This window comes from Simochromis diagramma, unplaced genomic scaffold, assembly GCF_900408965.1.
Source record: "Simochromis diagramma unplaced genomic scaffold, fSimDia1.1 OVJJ01000344.1, whole genome shotgun sequence".
NCBI classification, from domain to species: Eukaryota; Metazoa; Chordata; class Actinopteri; order Cichliformes; family Cichlidae; genus Simochromis; species Simochromis diagramma.
In genome coordinates this window covers 8,136,255-8,155,814 of record NW_024387375.1, presented here as the reverse complement: position 1 = coordinate 8,155,814, position 19,560 = coordinate 8,136,255, and the positions used below count along the sequence as shown (strand labels likewise).

General features: G+C 40.5%; 1 protein-coding gene across 4 annotated transcripts in view; it reads right to left on the bottom strand.

Moving 5' to 3' along the window:
* Nucleotides 1-2,327: 2,327 nt before the first annotated feature.
* sept4b (septin 4b) overlaps nt 2,328-19,560 on the bottom strand; it is a 50,008-nt gene continuing 32,775 nt past the window's right edge. For 3 of the 4 annotated variants that reach the window (XM_040009041.1, XM_040009043.1, XM_040009042.1), the window contains 10 exons: nt 10,689-10,785; nt 10,506-10,592; nt 10,297-10,420; nt 10,070-10,204; nt 8,482-8,599; nt 8,248-8,349; nt 7,080-7,176; nt 6,767-6,929; nt 6,349-6,448; nt 2,328-3,960 (listed from right to left, as the gene is read on the bottom strand). In XM_040009041.1, the coding sequence (XP_039864975.1) occupies nt 3,892-3,960; nt 6,349-6,448; nt 6,767-6,929; nt 7,080-7,176; nt 8,248-8,349; nt 8,482-8,599; nt 10,070-10,204; nt 10,297-10,420; nt 10,506-10,592; nt 10,689-10,785 (1,092 nt within the window). In that variant the 3' untranslated portion in view covers nt 2,328-3,891. Of the gene's footprint in view, nt 3,961-6,348; nt 6,449-6,766; nt 6,930-7,079; nt 7,177-8,247; nt 8,350-8,481; nt 8,600-10,069; nt 10,205-10,296; nt 10,421-10,505; nt 10,593-10,688; nt 10,786-11,064; nt 11,389-12,228; nt 12,586-19,560 lie in introns of those variants that run through there. The other variant, XM_040009044.1, reaches the window with a different exon arrangement.

Here is a 19,560-nt window from a genome sequence, read left to right as displayed (position 1 = left end):
CTTGGTCCACTCTGGGCCCCACAGTACCAACTGAGCATCGTTTAAAGCATACCTGAATATTGTTGCTGGCTATGTCGATCCTTGTATGACCACAGTAGAACAATCTTCTAATGGCTGCTTCCAGAAGGATAACACACCACGTCACAAAGTTAAAATCATCTCAAAACATGAACATGACACCAAGTTCACGGTTCTCAGACGACCTCCACAGTTACCAGATCTCAATCCAGTAGAGTGCCTTTTTTGATTTGTCAGCTTCACACAAATTTGCAGCAACTGTGTGATGCCATCATATCAACGTGGACCAAAATTGCAGAAGAACACTTCTAACACCTTCTTGGATCCATGAAGCAATAAGACAGCTCTGAAGACAAAAGTAGGTCCACGGTAATAGAAAGGTGTACCTAATGAAGTGGCCAGTGATTCCATCTTTCACACTAGCAACAAATTTAATTGAGATATCATTAAATTCAATTAAACAAGTTATTTAAAAAAACTGAAAACAATTTACCGAGGTAAAGTGACTGGTAATACAGGGTGGGCCATTTATATGGATACACCGTAATAACATGGGAATGGTTGGTGACATTAAAGTCCTGTTTGTGGCACAATAGTATATGTGAGGGGGCAAACTCCTCAAGATGGGTGGTGACCATGGTGGCCATTTAGAAGTCGGCCATCTTGGATACAACTTCTGTTTTTTCAATAGGAAGAGGGCCATGTGACACATCAAACTTATTGGTAATGTCACAAGAAAAACACTGGTGTGCTTGCTTTCAACGCAACTTTATTCTTTCATGAGTTATTTACAAGTTTCTCTTTGTTCACAGCCATTGACATTTCAAAGAGGTTAACACGTGAGGAGCGGATCGAAATTGTGTTGATATCTGGTGAACGCAGTAACCGGGTCATTGCAGCAGATTTCAATGCAAGACACCCTACGAGACCACCCATCTCCCATGCTACTGTAAGCAAACTGCTTGCTAAGTTTCGTGAAACTGGTTCAGTGTTGGATTTGCCAAAATGTGGACGCAAGAAAACTGTCACTAATGAAGAAACATCAGTGGCTGTCCTAGCTTCATTCAGCAAGAGCCCACAGCGTAGCACTCGCCGCATGTCACTGGAGAGTGGCATTAGTCGAACATCCCTTCGGCGGATATTAGCTACTCTCAAATGGCACCCTTACAAACTCCAGCTACTGCAGCATCTCAACGAGGATGACCCAGATCGGCGCACAGAATTTGCAGAATGGGCAAAACAAAAATTGGAACAGGACCCTCAGTTCACGCAGAAGATTTTGTTCAGTGATGAGGCAAACCTTTATGTGAACGGTGAAGTTAACAAACAAAACCACCGCTATTGGTCTGACACTAACCCACATTGGATGGATCCCTCCAAGACTGTTGGAACAACAAAAGTGATGGTTTGGTGTGGTATATGGGGTACAACGATAGTGGGTCCATTCTTCATCAATGGAAACCTCAAGGCCACTGGATATTTGAAATAGCTACATGATGTGTTTCCCTCTTTATGCACTGAAGCTGGCACGTTCCCTGAGTTTTTCCAGCAAGATGGTGCACCACCACATTATGGGTGCCAGGTCCGAGCATTCCTAGATGAACAGTTTCCTGGAAAGTGGATTGGTCGTCGTGGGCCAGTTGAATGGCCCCCAAGGACTCCCGATCTGACCCCCTTAGACTTTTATCTTTGAGGTCATCTGAAGGCGACTGTCTATGGTGTGAAGATACGAGATGTGCAGCACCTGAAACTACGGATACTGGATGCCTGTGCTGGCATTTCTCCTGCGGTGTTGCTATCAGTGTGTGAAGAGTGGGAGAAGAGGGTTGCATTGACAATCCAACACAATGGGCAGCACATTGAACACATTTTATAAGTGGTCAGAAACTTGTAAATAACTCATGAAAGAATAAAGTTACGTTGAAACCAAGCACACCATTGTTTTTCTTGTGACATTACCAATAAGTTTGATGTGTCACATGGCCCTCTTACTATTGAAAAAACTAAAGTTGTATCCAAGATGGCCGACTTCTAAATGGCCACCATGGTCACCACCCATCTTGAGGAGTTTGCCCCCTCACATATACTAATGTGCCACAAACAGGACTTTAATATCACCAACCATTCCCATGTTATTACGGTGTATCCATATAAATGGCCCACCCTGTACTATAACATATATATATACACACACACTTCCTAAACTTATATCAGAAAATCACTATCAATCCACACATCTTAGATGACACACAAAACCATTTAATCCCACTTCCATTTGCAGCCATAAAAAACCCATTGTCTTATTCAACTTGAAATTATAGTCATATTTTATTACAATATTAGAATTTGTACACATTGCCCTCTCCAACCTCTTTCATTTATAAATTTATTACATAAATATAATCAAAAAATGCAAAATAACGAAGGCAAATTTAACATGAATTCAAAAACAAAAAGTGTCACCTGACTCTGCGATAGAAACTCGAGGAATGTATTTTTCATATATATATTTTTTAAACAAAGGTCAAACAAGTCAGAGTAGAGTCATCTAATTTTTAAAAAAAAAGAAACTCTGCAACATTAAAAAAAAAAAAAGTCAAGAGACTCATGTTCACTCTTTGTTTTTGATCATTACTCATGGGCTGTAATGGTGTTGCTAAGTTATTGCAAAATTAAAAACAATTCTCACTTTTGAAGACCAATCCAAAGAAAAAATATTGGGATTATTAAATTTATCATTGGCTGTAAGATAAATGTAAAGGTTAGTACTCATCCGCATAGGAGCTCCCTTTAAGTGAGAAGATAATTATAACAAACCAATTAAAAAAAAGCTTCTATTATCACCCCCAACAGCTGGTCAGTTTATGATCATCAAACAGATCTGCAATCTGAGTAATCTTCACAAAACTCATGCAAAAATAAAAAAAAAATCACTGCATGACCTTTAATGCAACCCTGCCCTTTGACGCTCATCTCATGCAAATCTAGGGTCTTGTATTTTTCAACAACCTTTTGGGACTTTGCTACTTTTGGGAATTCTCCACGTGGTTTTTAAAGACTTCTCTACCAGATTTAAAGATACATCGCATCTCGAATGTTGACAATGACAATCAGTGAGTTTGCTTGTGAGCTAACACTGAGCTAACCCTGTGACGTCAGGCATCAGATGTGACAACTATAATTGTGACCATGCAGACACTGAACAAACCAAATGAACAAAAACCAAAAAAACCCTTAAACCAAATTAACCAACAGGAACCTCCGTCATCCACATAGTCGAGCAGTGTAACATTAAATATAGCATGTAAAAAAACAAAAACAGTAGGAAAAAAAAGGTGTATTATAGAAAATTATATTATTACAGTATATATATATATATATATATATATGTATATGTGTGTGTGTGTCTGTTGACCTGTAAAGATTTTTAAAAAATAAACCAGAAAAACACCCAGAAAAGTGTAAGCTTTGATGCAAACTTGTAAAAACAACCCTGTGATCATGTGGCTAAAGAAAAAGCTCTGATATGTGAATTAACCCCCAACCTTTCATTCATTCAAGCGAACATCACGAGAGCCGTTTTAAACAGCAGACAGGGAGAGTTGGGTGTTTCTCAGCGGTGCTGCCGTAAATGTCAGAGATTCTGGAGCGGATAAAGGGAGTCGCTAAGCTGCAAACGTCTTACCACCTCCTCGCCGGGTCCTTGATCCACGTATAACATGCTGCTGATGAGGCTGAGAGGTGGTTTGGGATGTCAATATCCAAGAGTGGAATGTTTGTTTGGGGTGGAGTGGGGAGTTTTTCTTTTTCTTTTTTTTAATTAAATCCCAGTGAGAGCAACACATGTACACAGTGTGACTGGGTTCTTGTTTCTCAATAGCCGTCCTTCTGAGTGATCATATGATCCTGGATCCTCTGCAGCATCTCCTGCATCCGCCGCAGCTGGGAGAAGAGAGCAGAGAGAGGAGACGGGTGTTAGTGTGATACGTTTGAATGCGACGCATCCACTTTCATAGCGGTGTGAAGTGTAAGGGGGATTTCATCGAAGCTATTCATTTACGCACGGCCGCACAGGCAACAAATCAATAAACGCCTGGGAGATGGGCCTGTTCTCCCCAAACCACGTGACATGTGCTGAATGGCAGCAGGGAAACAAGGCTCCCTCCATCTGCTGCTTCACTCTGGACTACAGAGTATCTGTTATCACAGAAGCAGCACTTTAGGATATTAAAATCACTAGTATCAGTCAGCTACTCAATCACCTAATCATGTTGAGTGAGTCCCCCCCCCCTATCAGATTTGTTAGAAATAAGCAGGTAACACAGGTGTTATACAGCTCCTGTTCACCTGGAGATGTTTGTCCAGCTGCTGCTGTGTGTGGGTTGGCTATAACACCCGTGGGCAAAGATGTATATTGAGCTAATTTGGTGTTACTGCGTTGCTTCATGTTGATCAGACAGAAAATGTAAAATAAACAAATGAGGGAAAAAATAAGACTCTTTATTTAATGAAATAAATAGATTTTGCACGGTCTGGTGTTGCAGAGGGAAGGGGCTGGTATTGACATAGCTTATTTAACTCATTATGATTGCAGGACAACATTAAAACCATATACAACCGTCTATTCCTGAGACTCAAAACAGTCATTAACAGGGCAACAGTCTAGCATCTACAAACCCAAAATAAAAAGGAATCTATAAGGAAGGTTTCTTTTCACAACAGTAATATTTATAACTAAACTTTGCAAAAAAAAGTAAGGAAATTTGGGTTTGATTGATTATTTCTGTGTTGCAAAGATGCTGCTTGGTAATAAATCTTACACTGAGGGAATGCCTGTTTATTTCCTGTTAAATGGTGCCACATTTGTAATGAAAATACATCTGTGGGTTGAGCAGCGGATTTAAGCATGTGGGTTATGTGCATTAAAAACATTCTCTACCACAGAGATGATTAATTCTGCTATTGACTCTTGTTTTGAGCTTCTGACACCATGACTGCCCTTCACCATCAGGCCCCTTTGCACCAGTGTCTGCAACATGTGCGGTGGGACCTAAACATGTGGAGGACTGTTATGTCCAGATTGTTGCTCTGAGAGGGTAACAGCATTTGCTGTTGGCATCTCCCTCACAGGAAAAACAAGGCTTGTCATCACTGCAGGCAAGGTCGATGCAGAGAGATTTCGAGATGAGATTTTGCAGCCAATGGCCATCTCTCTACAGTCTGGGACTGAACTCTATTCTCTAAGATGACAATCCCCCCACCCCCACAGAGAAGAGTTTATCAGAGACTACCTCCAGATTTTGGGAGTGGAGAGGATGAAATGGCCCACCTTCCGTCCTGACCTTACCCCTGATCCCAAAAACCTGTAAGTGGCATGTTTGCGGGATCAGCTTGGGCCATAATGACCAACATAACATTGGCTGATTTGGGACAAATGCTGATTGAAGAACAGGATGTGACCAAACTGGAGACTAGCATGAGGAGGAGGGTGCCAGGTCGTTGGGGTTGTATTAAACAATTAAAGTATGTTTTGTTTCTTCAGACTTAAATAATCTAATCCATTAAATTACACCAAACAAGAGTCAATATCATAGCTGTTTGGCATTGGCAGGGAAGATTTTCATGGGCTCAACTCTGCTGCTTGACTGACAAATGCATAAGATATGAGGATACAAGGTTTATTGCCTGGAAGCATTGTTACAACAAAGAAGCAATCAACCAAACACAAATTTCCCTACTTTTTTTTGCTACTTTACTTGCACTAAGCATCACAGTATTGCACAGTATGTAGCCCTTTAAATACCCACTAACACCAGGTTTTTTCTGTCAGTCTTAACACTTTCCCATCATTATCCTTCCCACCTTCTCTGACCTGCCATGCACAGATGTTATGAGCTCAGGTGCAGGAACACGTTACATTCAGCTTTTCTTTCTTTAATCCTGAGAAAGTTCATCCTGAAACTCTGGATGATGGCGTGGTTATAAACATCCTGGTGCTTCCAGAGAGTGTAAGTGGCAATCTCTTTTCCTAGTCACAGTTTAAAGCTCCAAAAGGCTACAGGTTTACTCTATAATTAAACCATTTCCTGTTTATGAGACTGTTTTCTTGTGAGTTTCACAAAACGTGATCTGACTGGACTTAAAAAAAAAAGTTTTTGGGTAAACACATCATCTGTGAGCTAAAGATACTCAGAGAGCTTCATCGCCTTTGTGATCTGAGTGCCTCTCTGGGATGGGCTGACGGTCTGAGTGCTCGTGGTGATCAAAATTGTGGGCAGAGTCATGCTCGTGGTCGTGATGCGACTCCAGTTCGTGGTCGGCGTGCCGTACCTCCTCATCTTTCTCTCTGATGAGCTTTTCCGTCTCGGTCTCGGCTACTCCGGGCACCACTGGGATGGGGAAGTCTGTGCCGCTCTCCCGCGTTAGCTTACTGCAGAGAGACACACGTTTTGGGAAAGTTCACAGAGTTTACTACAAAGTGAGAACACAGACCAATGTAAATAAGCCTGTGATGTCTAATCAGCTGCCGACAAACATTGTTAAGACACTACACCAGACACGTCAGAGCAAACCCATCAAATACCTCAAGAATATATGAAGGTCACACGTTTTTTTAATCACAGTCTCCTTCTCAAAACAACAATATTCTAACATTGTTAGAATTCATATCTTCATCTTGATTTTTCTTGTGCCATATTTCTTTCATCTCACTAAAACTTATTTCTCCCGTCCTTCAGCGTGAGCATACTTGCGGTTGCGCTCCTTGACGACCATGCGGGTCATGCTCTGGATGCACTGAGCTCTGTAGTTCTCGTAGTGAGTCTCTCGGGTCACGTCCTTGAGATCTTGCATGTGCGTGCGAACGAGCATGTTCCTCAGCTTCACGAAATCGCAGTGTGCTGGGTTTTCCACTGCAGACCACAGAGTGAGGATCAACTACACACTCAATACTTATACACGTTCTCTGTCAACTTTTGTAATGGTACATCTATACAGAAAGCATTTTAGTATGTATGACTTTTGAGGTCTTTGTTTAGGGGAACACGTGAGGTCAAGGTTACCTTCTACAATACCCCAGGGGTACAGACGGCCTCGCACCCTCTTCCCTTTGGCCTCCACCACGGTGTTGCTGCCTATTACTGCAAAGGGGATGCTTTCCTAAAGGGGTCAAGATAAAGATCGTAATATTAAAAGCATGTTATGGTCATAAAGATCACATCTGGCTGGGCAGGGTGTGAACACATCTGTATTAAAAAAAAAACAACAACAACAACAGACCAGTTATATCCCTTTCCTCTTAAATGTCTTCGTCCTTTCTTGTGCAAGACCTTTTTTTCCCCCCTTTTTAAACCTGATCTTTACGTAATCCAACAAGAGGTAGAATTCCATAAACCTCACAGTTATTGATTTGATTGTAATCGTACTGACATGACCGTAGCATATGTAGTCGACTGGACCATGAACTTAAGATAAAGCTTTGCATTAACTTTGCCTAGAGCACTGTGAGTGTATAGGGCAGTATAGGGCATAGATAAATATGATATCAATAAATATATTATATGTTTTTAAGATTTTCCTCATGTCACATACTTACATTGTTCAAAATGTGACATCTAACAAATTTGTTACATTATTGCAATTATTGCTGTTCCAGTAAATAAACCAGTATTTAGATCTTTATCATAGCGTTAGAATGAAACGCTGTGTTGATATGATAAATTAAATTACACGTAGTAATAAAATTATTAAAGACGTGTCACATGGTCAAACAAGCGCTGCAGGCCTGGCAAAACCAGCCTGTATGACACAGAAAATATATCCTATACTTACTAAAATTAAAATATATGAAATGCATCATAATTAAGAATTAATTCTGATTTTCTTGATAGTTATTGTTTATTGACCAAAGTAAAGACCTGTGTGTTGAGCAGGGGTTTTGCTAGTAGTGATAACTTTTGCTTTTATTTCCACCGACTGTGTGCTTAGTACCACCTTACAACACGGGAAGTGTAGAGGAGGCTGATTCATCAACACTTAAATCCACCAGGGTGACTATATAGTCTGTTCATTCATTTTAATGTCAATTCTTATTAATATTAAATTTGTTTGCAGCACAATTTGTTTTGAATGACAATGTCTTGACTCTCAGCATTCTGCTTTCAGCTGAGTTTAGTGTACTAAACACAAATACTTGGATGAAGAAAAGAAAGAAAGGAGATCACTGATCACCTTCAGCTCATGGTCTTGTTGCTTGAAATCTTCATCTTCATCAGAGTCGCAGTCAGGGAACTGGTATATCTTTATACCGTACTGCTCAATCTCCTCTCTGATCTGCAAAGAAAAACAGTGGAAAAACATGTCTGATGTCAAAGTGTGAATAACGTCCTCTGTGAGGATACGAGTAAAACACTCTGCGGCGTATACACGGATTGATTCGTGGGATGAAACATGTAGTCTCCTTGCCTTAATTTTCTTTTTCTTCACTTCACCAGGGGTGAGTGTGTCTGCTTTGGCCAAGACTGGGACAATGTTGACCTTCTCATGGAGAGCCTTCATAAATTCCACATCCAGAGGTCGGAGGCTGGAAGAGATGAGGCAAAACATACCAAGAAAGGATAATGAGACACTTATTATTTATTAGGATAGTGTAGAGTAGACAAGAGAGTGGGCATTTTCGAAAAAGGTGAGTCACCTGAAAGCAGGCCACTGCAATAAGGACTACAGCTTTCAGCACATGAGGAACACAAACTTTTTTTTAGGGGTTCTCTGAGTTTTTATGGCCGGGTCGGTGTTTGTAGCGTGTAGAGTTTCTTCAGAGAATGATGGTTTGCGCACGTTTATCGCTAACCATTAATGAGGTTGGAGTTACATTCCTGGGCAAAAAGTTATCAATCATTGTCAGGAAGGTTTAGTTTGCTAATGATGACTAATTGAAGAAAAATACTTCCCGAGTCACATTCTGGGCTGCCCTATCATGGTTTAACATAAACTGTGGCTGAATGAAATATACAAGCCATGCGCTTTTTCCACGTTGCCTTCACAGGCCACAGAAAACTTCAAAAAGGGCCACCACTGATGATTTACTGTTAGACAAGTTTAAACTGGGGTTGATAATCATCAACTGTTAGATCATTTTGTGCCAATAAACTCCATTTAGATTTGAAAGAGTTTTATAAATGCTCATGAATTGCTGGCAATCAGGATCAGGCAACAACAGATTTACCTGCCGATCCACATCTAGATTTCTCCACTCTAAGCTTTCCTGCATCAAGTCTTATCTGTAGTTCAAAATTAAAGGAAGTAGGGGTGCTAGTTTATCTCAGAGATTTAGCATGTGACCACATGCCATACAGCTGAAATGCATCAGTCTGGGTTGGAGTCCTTCCCCTCCTCTCTCTCCTTTTCCCCCCCATCTAATGCTGCACTATCAAATGACGGCAAAAATGTACAACCCCCCTCCCCCCCAAAAAAACTTGAAGCATAAGATGATGTCTCTGGCTGCATGGCACACTGGCCGACCAATCGGTGGCAGCAGACATTTGCTCACCAACAGAGGGAGCCGTTTCTCCATGGCTGTCACGCTGAAAATGCTCTGCAGCATTACTTGAATTTTATGGTATTCTGGCTCCTTGATGAACACAGATCTGGATGCGCACAAATGTGCTGAGAGGTACCACAACAGCACACAGCACAAACAATTGATTAGTGTGAAATCACTGCATCAGATGTAAAGTTATCCAAGGGCAGCTGAGAGGTGCTTTATCTCTGGGAAAGATGCTGGGCATCAACAATTTAAGAGGCTGAACACACTGTGAGTAAACACCGATCCACTAGATATGTGTGGAAGATATCACGTGTGCGCTCAGGACGATGGCTGCGATAAACATGTGATCAGAGATCACGAGGAAAAGTGTAGTTAATGGTCCCATTATCATTTCTGAACATTGCACGTGATAATGTGCTGCAGCAGAAACAACTTAATCTTCCATATTTTTAGAAGTAATAATAAAGAGAGGAGGAGCAGGCTGAGTTAGCTGTAGCTTTGTCATACCCGTGACCGAAGGGTGAGATGAAATAGAGGCAGCAGTGTACGCGGTTGTCCTGGATGTTCTTGCGATTGAGGCCACTCTCATCCCTGAAGTACTGCTCGAACTGCTGGTCAATGTAGTCAGCCACTGACTTCCAGCTAAAGCAGAAACACACAGGGGCGTTCAGTCTCAGCTGACCGTGTAACTCAGATTCACTCAGGGTTATCTGATGCGTTAAACATGTCTGTACCATTCAGTGTTGTTCACAGCATCCCCAAACCCAGGGGTATCCACAATGGTGAGTTTCAATTTGACACCTTTCTCCTCTATATCCACCGTATGTTTGGTGATTTCTACCGTTTGTGTGATTCTCTCTAGGATAGAAAAAAAAAAATTAAACAGCCCTCAGCCATTACATAATATAGTACAGCAAATTTTAAAACAAATAATCACACGCACCTTCTGCATTGAGCAGCTTCCTATCTTTGTACAGATCTGTGAGAAACAGACTGTTGACCAGGGTGGACTTTCCCAGGCCAGATTCACCTTCAAACAAAGAACAACAAAGAAGAAAAGACCGTCTTTTTAAAACAAACACTGTCTTAAGATCAAATAGCAGCTAATGCTAAAACGAGGATTTACCTGCTACCATGAGCGTGAAGTCAAATCCTTTCTTGACAGACTTGCGGTGCACCTGGTTTGGCAGCGTTGCGAAACCCACGTACTCCTTGTCCTGGTCCTACAAATGCACAAAAAGATAAAAATGGAATAAGGAAACAGAGGCTGTGTACACCATGGTTTCTTTTTTCAAACCTGATATTGGCTTTTTGAAATAGTTTGGCATTGTTGTCCCATTTGCAGTATTTCGACAGCAATAACGGCAACAGCACAAAACCAAAAAACAAAACAAAACACCCAAACAACTGTAAAACATGGTATGAAATGTATCAGCATGTTACAGCACACGGGCTGTGCTGACCCCTCTTTGGGGCTTCCTGACCGTGATGCCTTGTATTACCTCGCTACTGTCGTATGGGTCAAATCGAACCCAGGGGCTCTTTGGCCTGGAGGGACTGACGGGGGACGGCAAGTCAAACTCCACGCTTCGGCTTTGTGGCAAACCGGTGTCTGAACCCGAATCTGACTGGGCCCTGCCGGCCACGGGGGGCCGCAAATATGACGGGGTGTGGGGGCGGTCATTCCCCTCGGCCTGCCTGTCCGCATCATGAGCCTCGGGGTCATGATGGTGGTGATGCTTGTGATGGCGGAGACCGTGCCCACCATGATGCTGAGGGTCCTGCATAATGTTTTCCACTTCTGAGTCATCTGAATGGCTTGAGGGCTGGAGAGAAGCGAAGGTCGTGGGGGGGGGGGGGGAGGTGACGAGGCGAACAGGAAAAAAAGAAATACGGTGGAGGGAAAAGAGGAACGGTAGAGCACCAATGTAGAGGGGGAGGTATGGAGATCCAGAGGGTAGAAAGTTTTAGAAAATCAACTTAAAGTTTTATGGTGAGGGATTTAAGACACAGCAACAAAGAGATCTTTCATATCTGACAACTCAAAACTGTTAGTATACCCATGCAGAAGGCCAGTGGGTAACACATGACAATTGTACATTAATGTGGATGAGCCTTTAACTATTCATTGGAAACAGGATACATGTTAGGGACTTTACAGCTGGTGGATCACCTTCTATTATAAATGAAGAGAAGTCATGTTAGAGCTGAACACTGCAGCCAAGTTGTTTTATGAAACTAACAATGAATGAACTCCAATACTGTGTTTATATTTACTCTCCTTTAAGAGTGATCGGTAATATTAAAGACAAGGACTGTTTTAGACATCAGGTATTTTACTGTTCATTATTAATGCAATCTTTAAAAGTGTAAATTTTCTGTAAGAGGACACGCAGCTATGGACTCTAGTTACAGTTACTAAAGTCTCCCTGATAGATAAATAATGGAGTGGAATTCAGCAAGCAACACGGCCACTCAAATTCAGCTGTGAGTACACACTGTGACACAGTTTTAAATTTAAATTTAGACCCTAAAGAGATCAATTCATGTCTAATCCTTAGCTTAAGCGCATAAAAACTACAGACTTTGACGGCAGAAATCAGCTGAAGATGGGCAGTAACAGAAAAAATATATATATATTGGGGGGGGGGGGGCATCACCGATACCTGTTCATGGTGATCATGATCATGGTGTCTGCTCTGATTAGGGGAAGCTGGACAGGAGTCTTGTTCATCTGATGAAGAGGAATGCTCGTGGTCACTGTCCTCCATTGCAACTGGGGCTAAAGCGCACTCTGTGATCTTGAATCCGAAGGGCGCACGCGTGTGGTGAGGTTTATCGGGGAAAAGAACAACAGGGAGGTTGAAGAAGAGGATGGAGAAGGGCCAACAAAGAGCCTCGCAGATCCACGCATGAACCACAAGGAGGACATGAGGAGTACAGGTAAGATGGATAAAGACGAGGAAGAAGACGACAAAAAAATTAAAAAAGCTAATGAATAAAAGAACATACCATTTACAGCAGAAATGGTATGATGCATGTAATAATATAACAAGGGACTGAACAATAGATATATGCTATAAATTAATATGCGTCTGTATACATTTGATTGCAAAATCAAAACATATATAGGATGAGCTAAACAGGGGCAGGAATTAATAAGCATTTGCTTCCTTATTATTCTTTTTTCCCCAAACAGGAATTGCTCAATATTTTCAACATGATATCTTTCTTTGATATCATGTTCATTCATTCATACATATATATATATACACATACATATATATATATGTATGTGTATATATATGTATATGTATGTATGTATGTATGTATGTATGTATGTATATATATATATATATATATATATATATATATATATATATATATATATATATATATTTATATTTTTTTTTTATATGTATTAACTCTCGTTATGCGTTTCAAAATAAAGATTTGATACAGATTCAGGTTATGTTCACTCCTCTTGTTCTGGTGCCATTTTCCTATTCATGCTCCCAGCTACAGTTAGCAAAAGCTAACTACAAGTTTGACAGCAAGTCTGTGCCAATTTCTTTCCAGTTTAATTTTGATTAAAAAAAAAGAAAAAAAAAAAAAGCTTAGCATGTAATCTTTTTGGTGTTTCCACATGGTTAGGTGCTCCACCTGTGACCTACAGCTCTAATATGATTGGGATTTAGAGCTTAAGGGCAGAGGAAACAGTGATAGTTTGGTTGTGCATCAGGAAAGCAGGTCACCGATTGGGAAATCTGTGACCTGCTTTCCTGATGCACAACCAAAGCCCTAAGATCAATGTCCAGCATGGTGGGTTCTGTGTCCTACATAAAATAAAGTGTCAATCACCAACATTTTGCTTTGGATTACAAATCCACAGAAGTGCATCAAACAGACTCCCACTACTTTTTTTTTTTTTTGCTTAAATATGAAAAAAGCTTCAAAGCGACTTTTAGATGTATCATCTGGAATATCACACTAACACAACTCAAGTGACTACAGGAATAAAAATCAAAGAACAAACTAATTATCAAACATATTCTCAGTAAAGTGGATAAAAGCACGTTCACCCGTTCTCACCTCCTTTCTTTCGATGCCTCACCTGTGTCTAAAACCCTCTTCTTTTTACTTCTTAAAAACTGCTCCTCGTACAAAGTCCAGCAGGAATCGGAAAGCAAAGAGCAGCGGCTCCAGCATTTATACAACTCCACACTAGAGGACACAGTGCCCTTCAGCTCCATTGAGCTGGTCGGCACCCCGGGGAGCTGATCAGTGGCATTGATGAGGTGCACGTCAGCGCTGACAGGCAACACCAACCCAGACATAGACTACATCCATCAAATCTACTTAACTTTGGGGCTGCACAGCTCCATGTCGTGCACAATTATACACGAACTGTGAGTTTGACATCCTCTGCTGTTTCACTGTTTTGTCTGACAATTCACATTGACACCAGCAAAAAGCCTAATCTGATGAGTTGAACCTGATAACAAAGCAAAAAGATAAGGAAACACTGATAGCAGCATTAGAGCAGAAAACATGATGCTACTTTGTCACTGTGTTGTACGGTGTGTGGACTGATGTTATAACATGAAGACAAATACTGTGCATATTTTGCAGGGCCCATTCTTAACCTTTGCCACTCACAGCTAATGTCTGTACTCCATAAGCCTACAATGACAGTTCCTGTGACAATAAAATATGTCAAGAGCAGAAGTATCCTCACAAAAGACTTACAGGAACTGCTCAGGGTTTGCAGTGTGACATCAAATTCAATTCTAATAATGATCGGTTCAGCCAGAGAGGATCGGAGGCCAAATTTCCTCTCATTCTGTTTGGGAGCTCGAGTACTAAAGGAGGTGACTAAAGTCAGATATTTAGGTTACATCATCAGGAACAATCACTGTGATGATAATTAGAGCCTGACAGCTATTGATACCAAAACCAATCTCCACATTTGGTGATTTAAAAACAGGATAAACTCATATACTGATGTGCAATGCTGATATACTACCCCAAATGTGTATATTGTACAGCTGGTGTTAAAATCGGTCCTAGTGGTGTATTTAGACTAAAACTAAAATGAAAAAGAATAATGACTTTAATAATAATGACTTACAAGTCTCTGTCTAGAGAAAAGGCTCTGCAGAGGACCATCACCACCTGACTGTCGGCCTGGCTATCGCAGACCATGTGAGTTGTCTACTTAGAGGTAGGACTGTAGAACTATACAACATCCACAGACACACATATACTCTGCACATATTCAAAAGAGACATCAGGGCCTCAAATGCTCTTCTTTCTCTCCCTTAAAAATGTCAGAATGCAGAAAATGACTGACTTAAAGAACAGCTTGGAATAAAGAGTATCACAAAGGTAACCACCAAATGTTTCCACCAGATCACATGAGGTGAAGCCGAGCTGCTTACTGCCTCATTATAAACATAACTGCCGGCAATGCTGATGAATTCACTAATTAAGCTAACAAATGAATTAATTATAAACTATTTATCTGCCAAGGCACTTGTCTTCACGTACCACATTAAGCATTTAGGAGAACTCCTCATTTATAAGCAAATTTATTCAGCTCCCAGTTTCAAACTCTGCAGTTTGCATCATCTTTACGGGAGACATCATCGTGTCTGGGAATCACACAGTTACTGTACACATTTCCTATTCCTTTTCTGTTGTATGCACATATTTCAGAAACTTACATGTTACCTTTTTGTGTAGTGTGTCTGTGTCTTCATTCCTTTCTACTTTTGTAGCATTCCTGAAGTTGACCCCAACTTCAGAGCTTGGTTACAGATTTCTTCTCTAAGCCAAACATACTCTCAGTTTACTCCTTCTTTAAAAGCAGCCGAGATAGCAGGCATTACTGAATGCAGGTAGGGGATTTGTCTTCCTCTAAGCACTAAAGCAGCTTTGTACAGCAAACTGATGAGGTTCAAACAGGTTCAAATTTTTCCTCTCACACCAAAGCAGCCATCAGGCCATTGCTCCGCTGTGTTCTCGGCCCTGATATTTAAGAATTTAGAGCCGAAAAGGTCTTAAGAAAGGAATGCCACAGGAAATTGTGTTTGGGTTTTTTTTTTTTTTTAATATACCTAAGGAAACATTAATTTTCTCTTTTATTCAGCTGGAAGAAAAAACAGCAGACTATAAGTCAAGAACAATTACAACTATTCTGTGTTCCTAGTATGCATAAAGTAGGAAAAGGGATATTGGGGAATTATTAAGGCAGAGTTCAACATAGGCGAGACATTTAGGCTGATTTTACTGGAGTTCCATTTTCCACATGCAAACATTTCCACTAACTTTAAAAAAACATTCAAGTATCTCCTGACACATTAATCTTGGGCTTAAATGCATTCCCACTAAAATGCACTTCAGCGCAACTTGCTCAGCGCCATCTTTCCAATTCAGTTTGGGTGGAAAGCAAAGCCCGTAAACCTGCACTTTAATGGTTACTGTGAACAGGCTGAACAATTCAAATATGAGCAAATGTTCTGAGATCAGCAAAAGCTCCTTTTAACAAGACTTACCATCATATATTTCTTAAAGTTGGCTTCTCCAAGCCAAAAGAAAGGCAATTTCCAGTCCCAAGCCAATAAAAAAAATGAAAGTCAGGCTATTGTGTGTCATGCAGATAAATCAATATGCTAATGAAACACATGATTGACTACGGACAGAAAGATTAGTGCTGCTCTCATGAGCAATACAAACACAGAAAAGCCATACAACTTACACAGCTCTAGATTTAAAGTTTAGAAAGAGACCCCAACAAAAGTTTAAAAAGAAAAAGAAAAAAAAAAAGCCCCCAATCTTGTGTAAGATTTACAGAAGTGTCCCCCTAATCCCGATTTCTCCAATATTAACTGATGACGTGAAAACAATCTTCTTTAACTAGAATGAAACCTGATGTGCTTTGACATCTATGTCACATTTTTCCATTTTGGTCCCACACAGTCTCCCACTGGAATGAGTCTCCACTGAGACCTGAACCAATTATAATTTCCATAACTGGCTCAGGGTGAGTTCATCGAGAAAATAAGCAACCAATCGCTAGAGAATCCACGCAGAGTTTGACGAGAGATAAAACAGAACAGATAAACTGCCAACTGGGTGAAACCATGGTGTAGCTGGTTCTGATCCAAAGTGGTACCGTGAGGATCGGAAGCACAAAGCCCCAGCTGGAAATCAGGAACACCAATGCAAAAGAAGTAGTGCCAAACAGGCCTTCATAACACAACAGTCCATATGGCTTTTGAGACTTCCTCACATTATTCAAAAATGCTTTAAAGACTTCCTCACATTACTCAAAAACATTAATCTACATTTTCTACATAGCAAAACAAAGGAGGGAGGGAAAATTAATCACTGGTATGTGGACACAAACATTTTGCCTCTGGAACGGACATATTTTACTTTGTCAACAGCTGCGTCTTTGTCATTTCCTGCAACACTGATAAAAATGCACTTATGATGTTCGCCTGAAACGTTCTGTTTGCCGTGTGAAATTAGTAAGAAGTGGGGTTAAAGTAACAATTTTAGGTCTTTGTTGCATATACAGTCCACAAAGATGGATTCAATAATCTTAATTATATTTAATAAGCAGTCTAAGAGGCAAGTGGTAGGTTTCTGCATAGCTACTGAGATGAATAATACTAGCCTTTGAAGTTCTTTCCAGTCCTTTATCAAGAAGACCACTGTTGGAAAAAACAACCTCTCAAGTATGTGTGGCATTTATTACGATGGGAGTAAAATCTTTATGCTAAGCGGTGCAGTCCCTGAGAAACAATTGGAGGACATGAAACCTAGCCAAACACAAACAAGTTGTGCGGCTGACTGTGCTGCTTTGTTACTTTTGGATCAAGATGGTGGGTTTGGCTGGCACAGCGCTGATGGACGGTGATATGTTGCATTAAATGCTGCTCTCAGGGGAAAAGCCCTCTTCAAATGTACGACATGGGAAATGCAATCAGAAGCTGCTAAAAGTCATAAAGAAGCCGGGTAGCGTGTTGTTATTCACCGTCCGTGATGAAAGCACATTTCAGCTCGGTAGGAAATGCAGTTGACAGAGTCGTATATAATCCAGCTACAATAATTACTGCACTATTATTCACTTCATGCTAAATCATTTTTGCTTGACATAAGGTGCCATGATTGGCACGAATTCTCTCTCTACTGTATGCTGGTAGACGGAGCATGATTATTATTATTTCATACACACTGTATTGATATTATGCTCCTCCTAGATTTTAGTGTTTCCACAATTCAATACAAGACACTATTTATATAGCACCAACTCACAACAAAAGTCACCTCAAGGTACTTTATGCTGTCAGATGAGAGAAAAAACCCAACAGTAAGACAATCCACTTTGAGCAACCACTTGACAACAGTGGGGAGGAAGAACTCCCTCTTATCAGGGAAAAAAAAAAAAAAAAAAAAAAAAACTCTGAGAGAACCAGATTCTGTGAGGGGTAGCCATCTATTCTGATGAGTTGGGGTGGAGAAAAAGAGTAGACAGAAAAGGAAAGCATAGAGAGCTATTACAGACAAACAGAAACTATGTGAGCGAGTAGAAAAAATTAATGACAAACAGCAGTAAAACAAGAGAGTGGAGTGGGTCTCCTACCAATCGGAATCAGTGGATTGCCTCCCCAGCTACTCTCCCATGTGAGAGTATCCTTGAGTAGTGCGAGTTCGAATGTTAGATACAGCACATGCATGAATGGTGGTTTGATTCGGCAAATGAGGCTTATAGTCAGGGGTGCACATAAGTGGTCCACGGGTGCGCATTTGCTGTCAAAAATAAAAGACGCGCACCAGATAAGAAGTTGCAACGCGCGTTTGCGTACATATAAAAGGCACTGTTTTTGTCCGCTAGAGTGGGATTTTCATGGCATATTCTGCACCACATCTCTGTGTTTTCATCTAGAGCAGGGCGATATGGCCAAAAACATTTATCACGATATATATTTGAAAATTTGCGATAACGATATAACTGACGATATAATTGATGCGAGACAAAATACAACTCCACAACATTACTAGCGCAAAAAGACAACCTTCCATTTATTTTCACTTAAACAAGCTGGTTTTTATGTACATTAAAGCTTTATAAAAATGTAACAGTGCAAATGCAAATTCCTTGCTGAAAGTTTAACCAAAAGGCATTTCCAGTAGAAATGTGCTGACATATCCTGAGAATAACCATGTATAATATCCACTGAAGTTAAAAAGAGGTGCTTTGCAACATTAAACTGCAGTGTGCAGTACGTATTTTTCGGACCATAAGGTGCACGGGATTATAAGGCACATTAAGCGAAACAAAGCAGTCAGATAAATCAAACTTTATTAAACTCATTCTTCTTGCTTCCTCCACTTCTGTACCATTGATTCATTAATGCAAATTGATGAGGCGACTTTTGTTGTGATTTGGCACTATATAAATAAAATTGAATTGAATTCTCTGGCAGCTGCTCTATTCCCATGTTGTTGCAGTATATTAATGACTAACCTTGTATTGTGGATGGATTATCTCAGTTGTTCTCCTGACTGAAGTTTGGTCCGTTTACAGCATCCTGCCATGCGATTGCATTTGTCTCTAACTATCAGGAACCTTAACGTTAACTTTTATAAGTGGAAAAGTGTTAGTGTTCATCCTCCAGCTTCACTGTTTATGTTATGCTAACATAGCTGTGTCGCTAGCGATCACGTAGCACATCATTATATACCAGCTAGCCCAACTTCAGTAACCCTACAAACGTCACTGCTGTTTAGTTTCCTGTCTTCATTTATGTTGGAAGTGATAGCAGAGCTATACGTTTGTATTTTTTCAGAAATCTCTCAGTCAGAACATGCAATATCATGCTTAGGTAACTAGCGAAACTAGCGAGCTAACTTCCGCTAGCTTCCTTCTAACTTCTAACTCCGTTAAATGTAATAAATTTTGTTTTCATGGATGCCTGGAAGTTAAA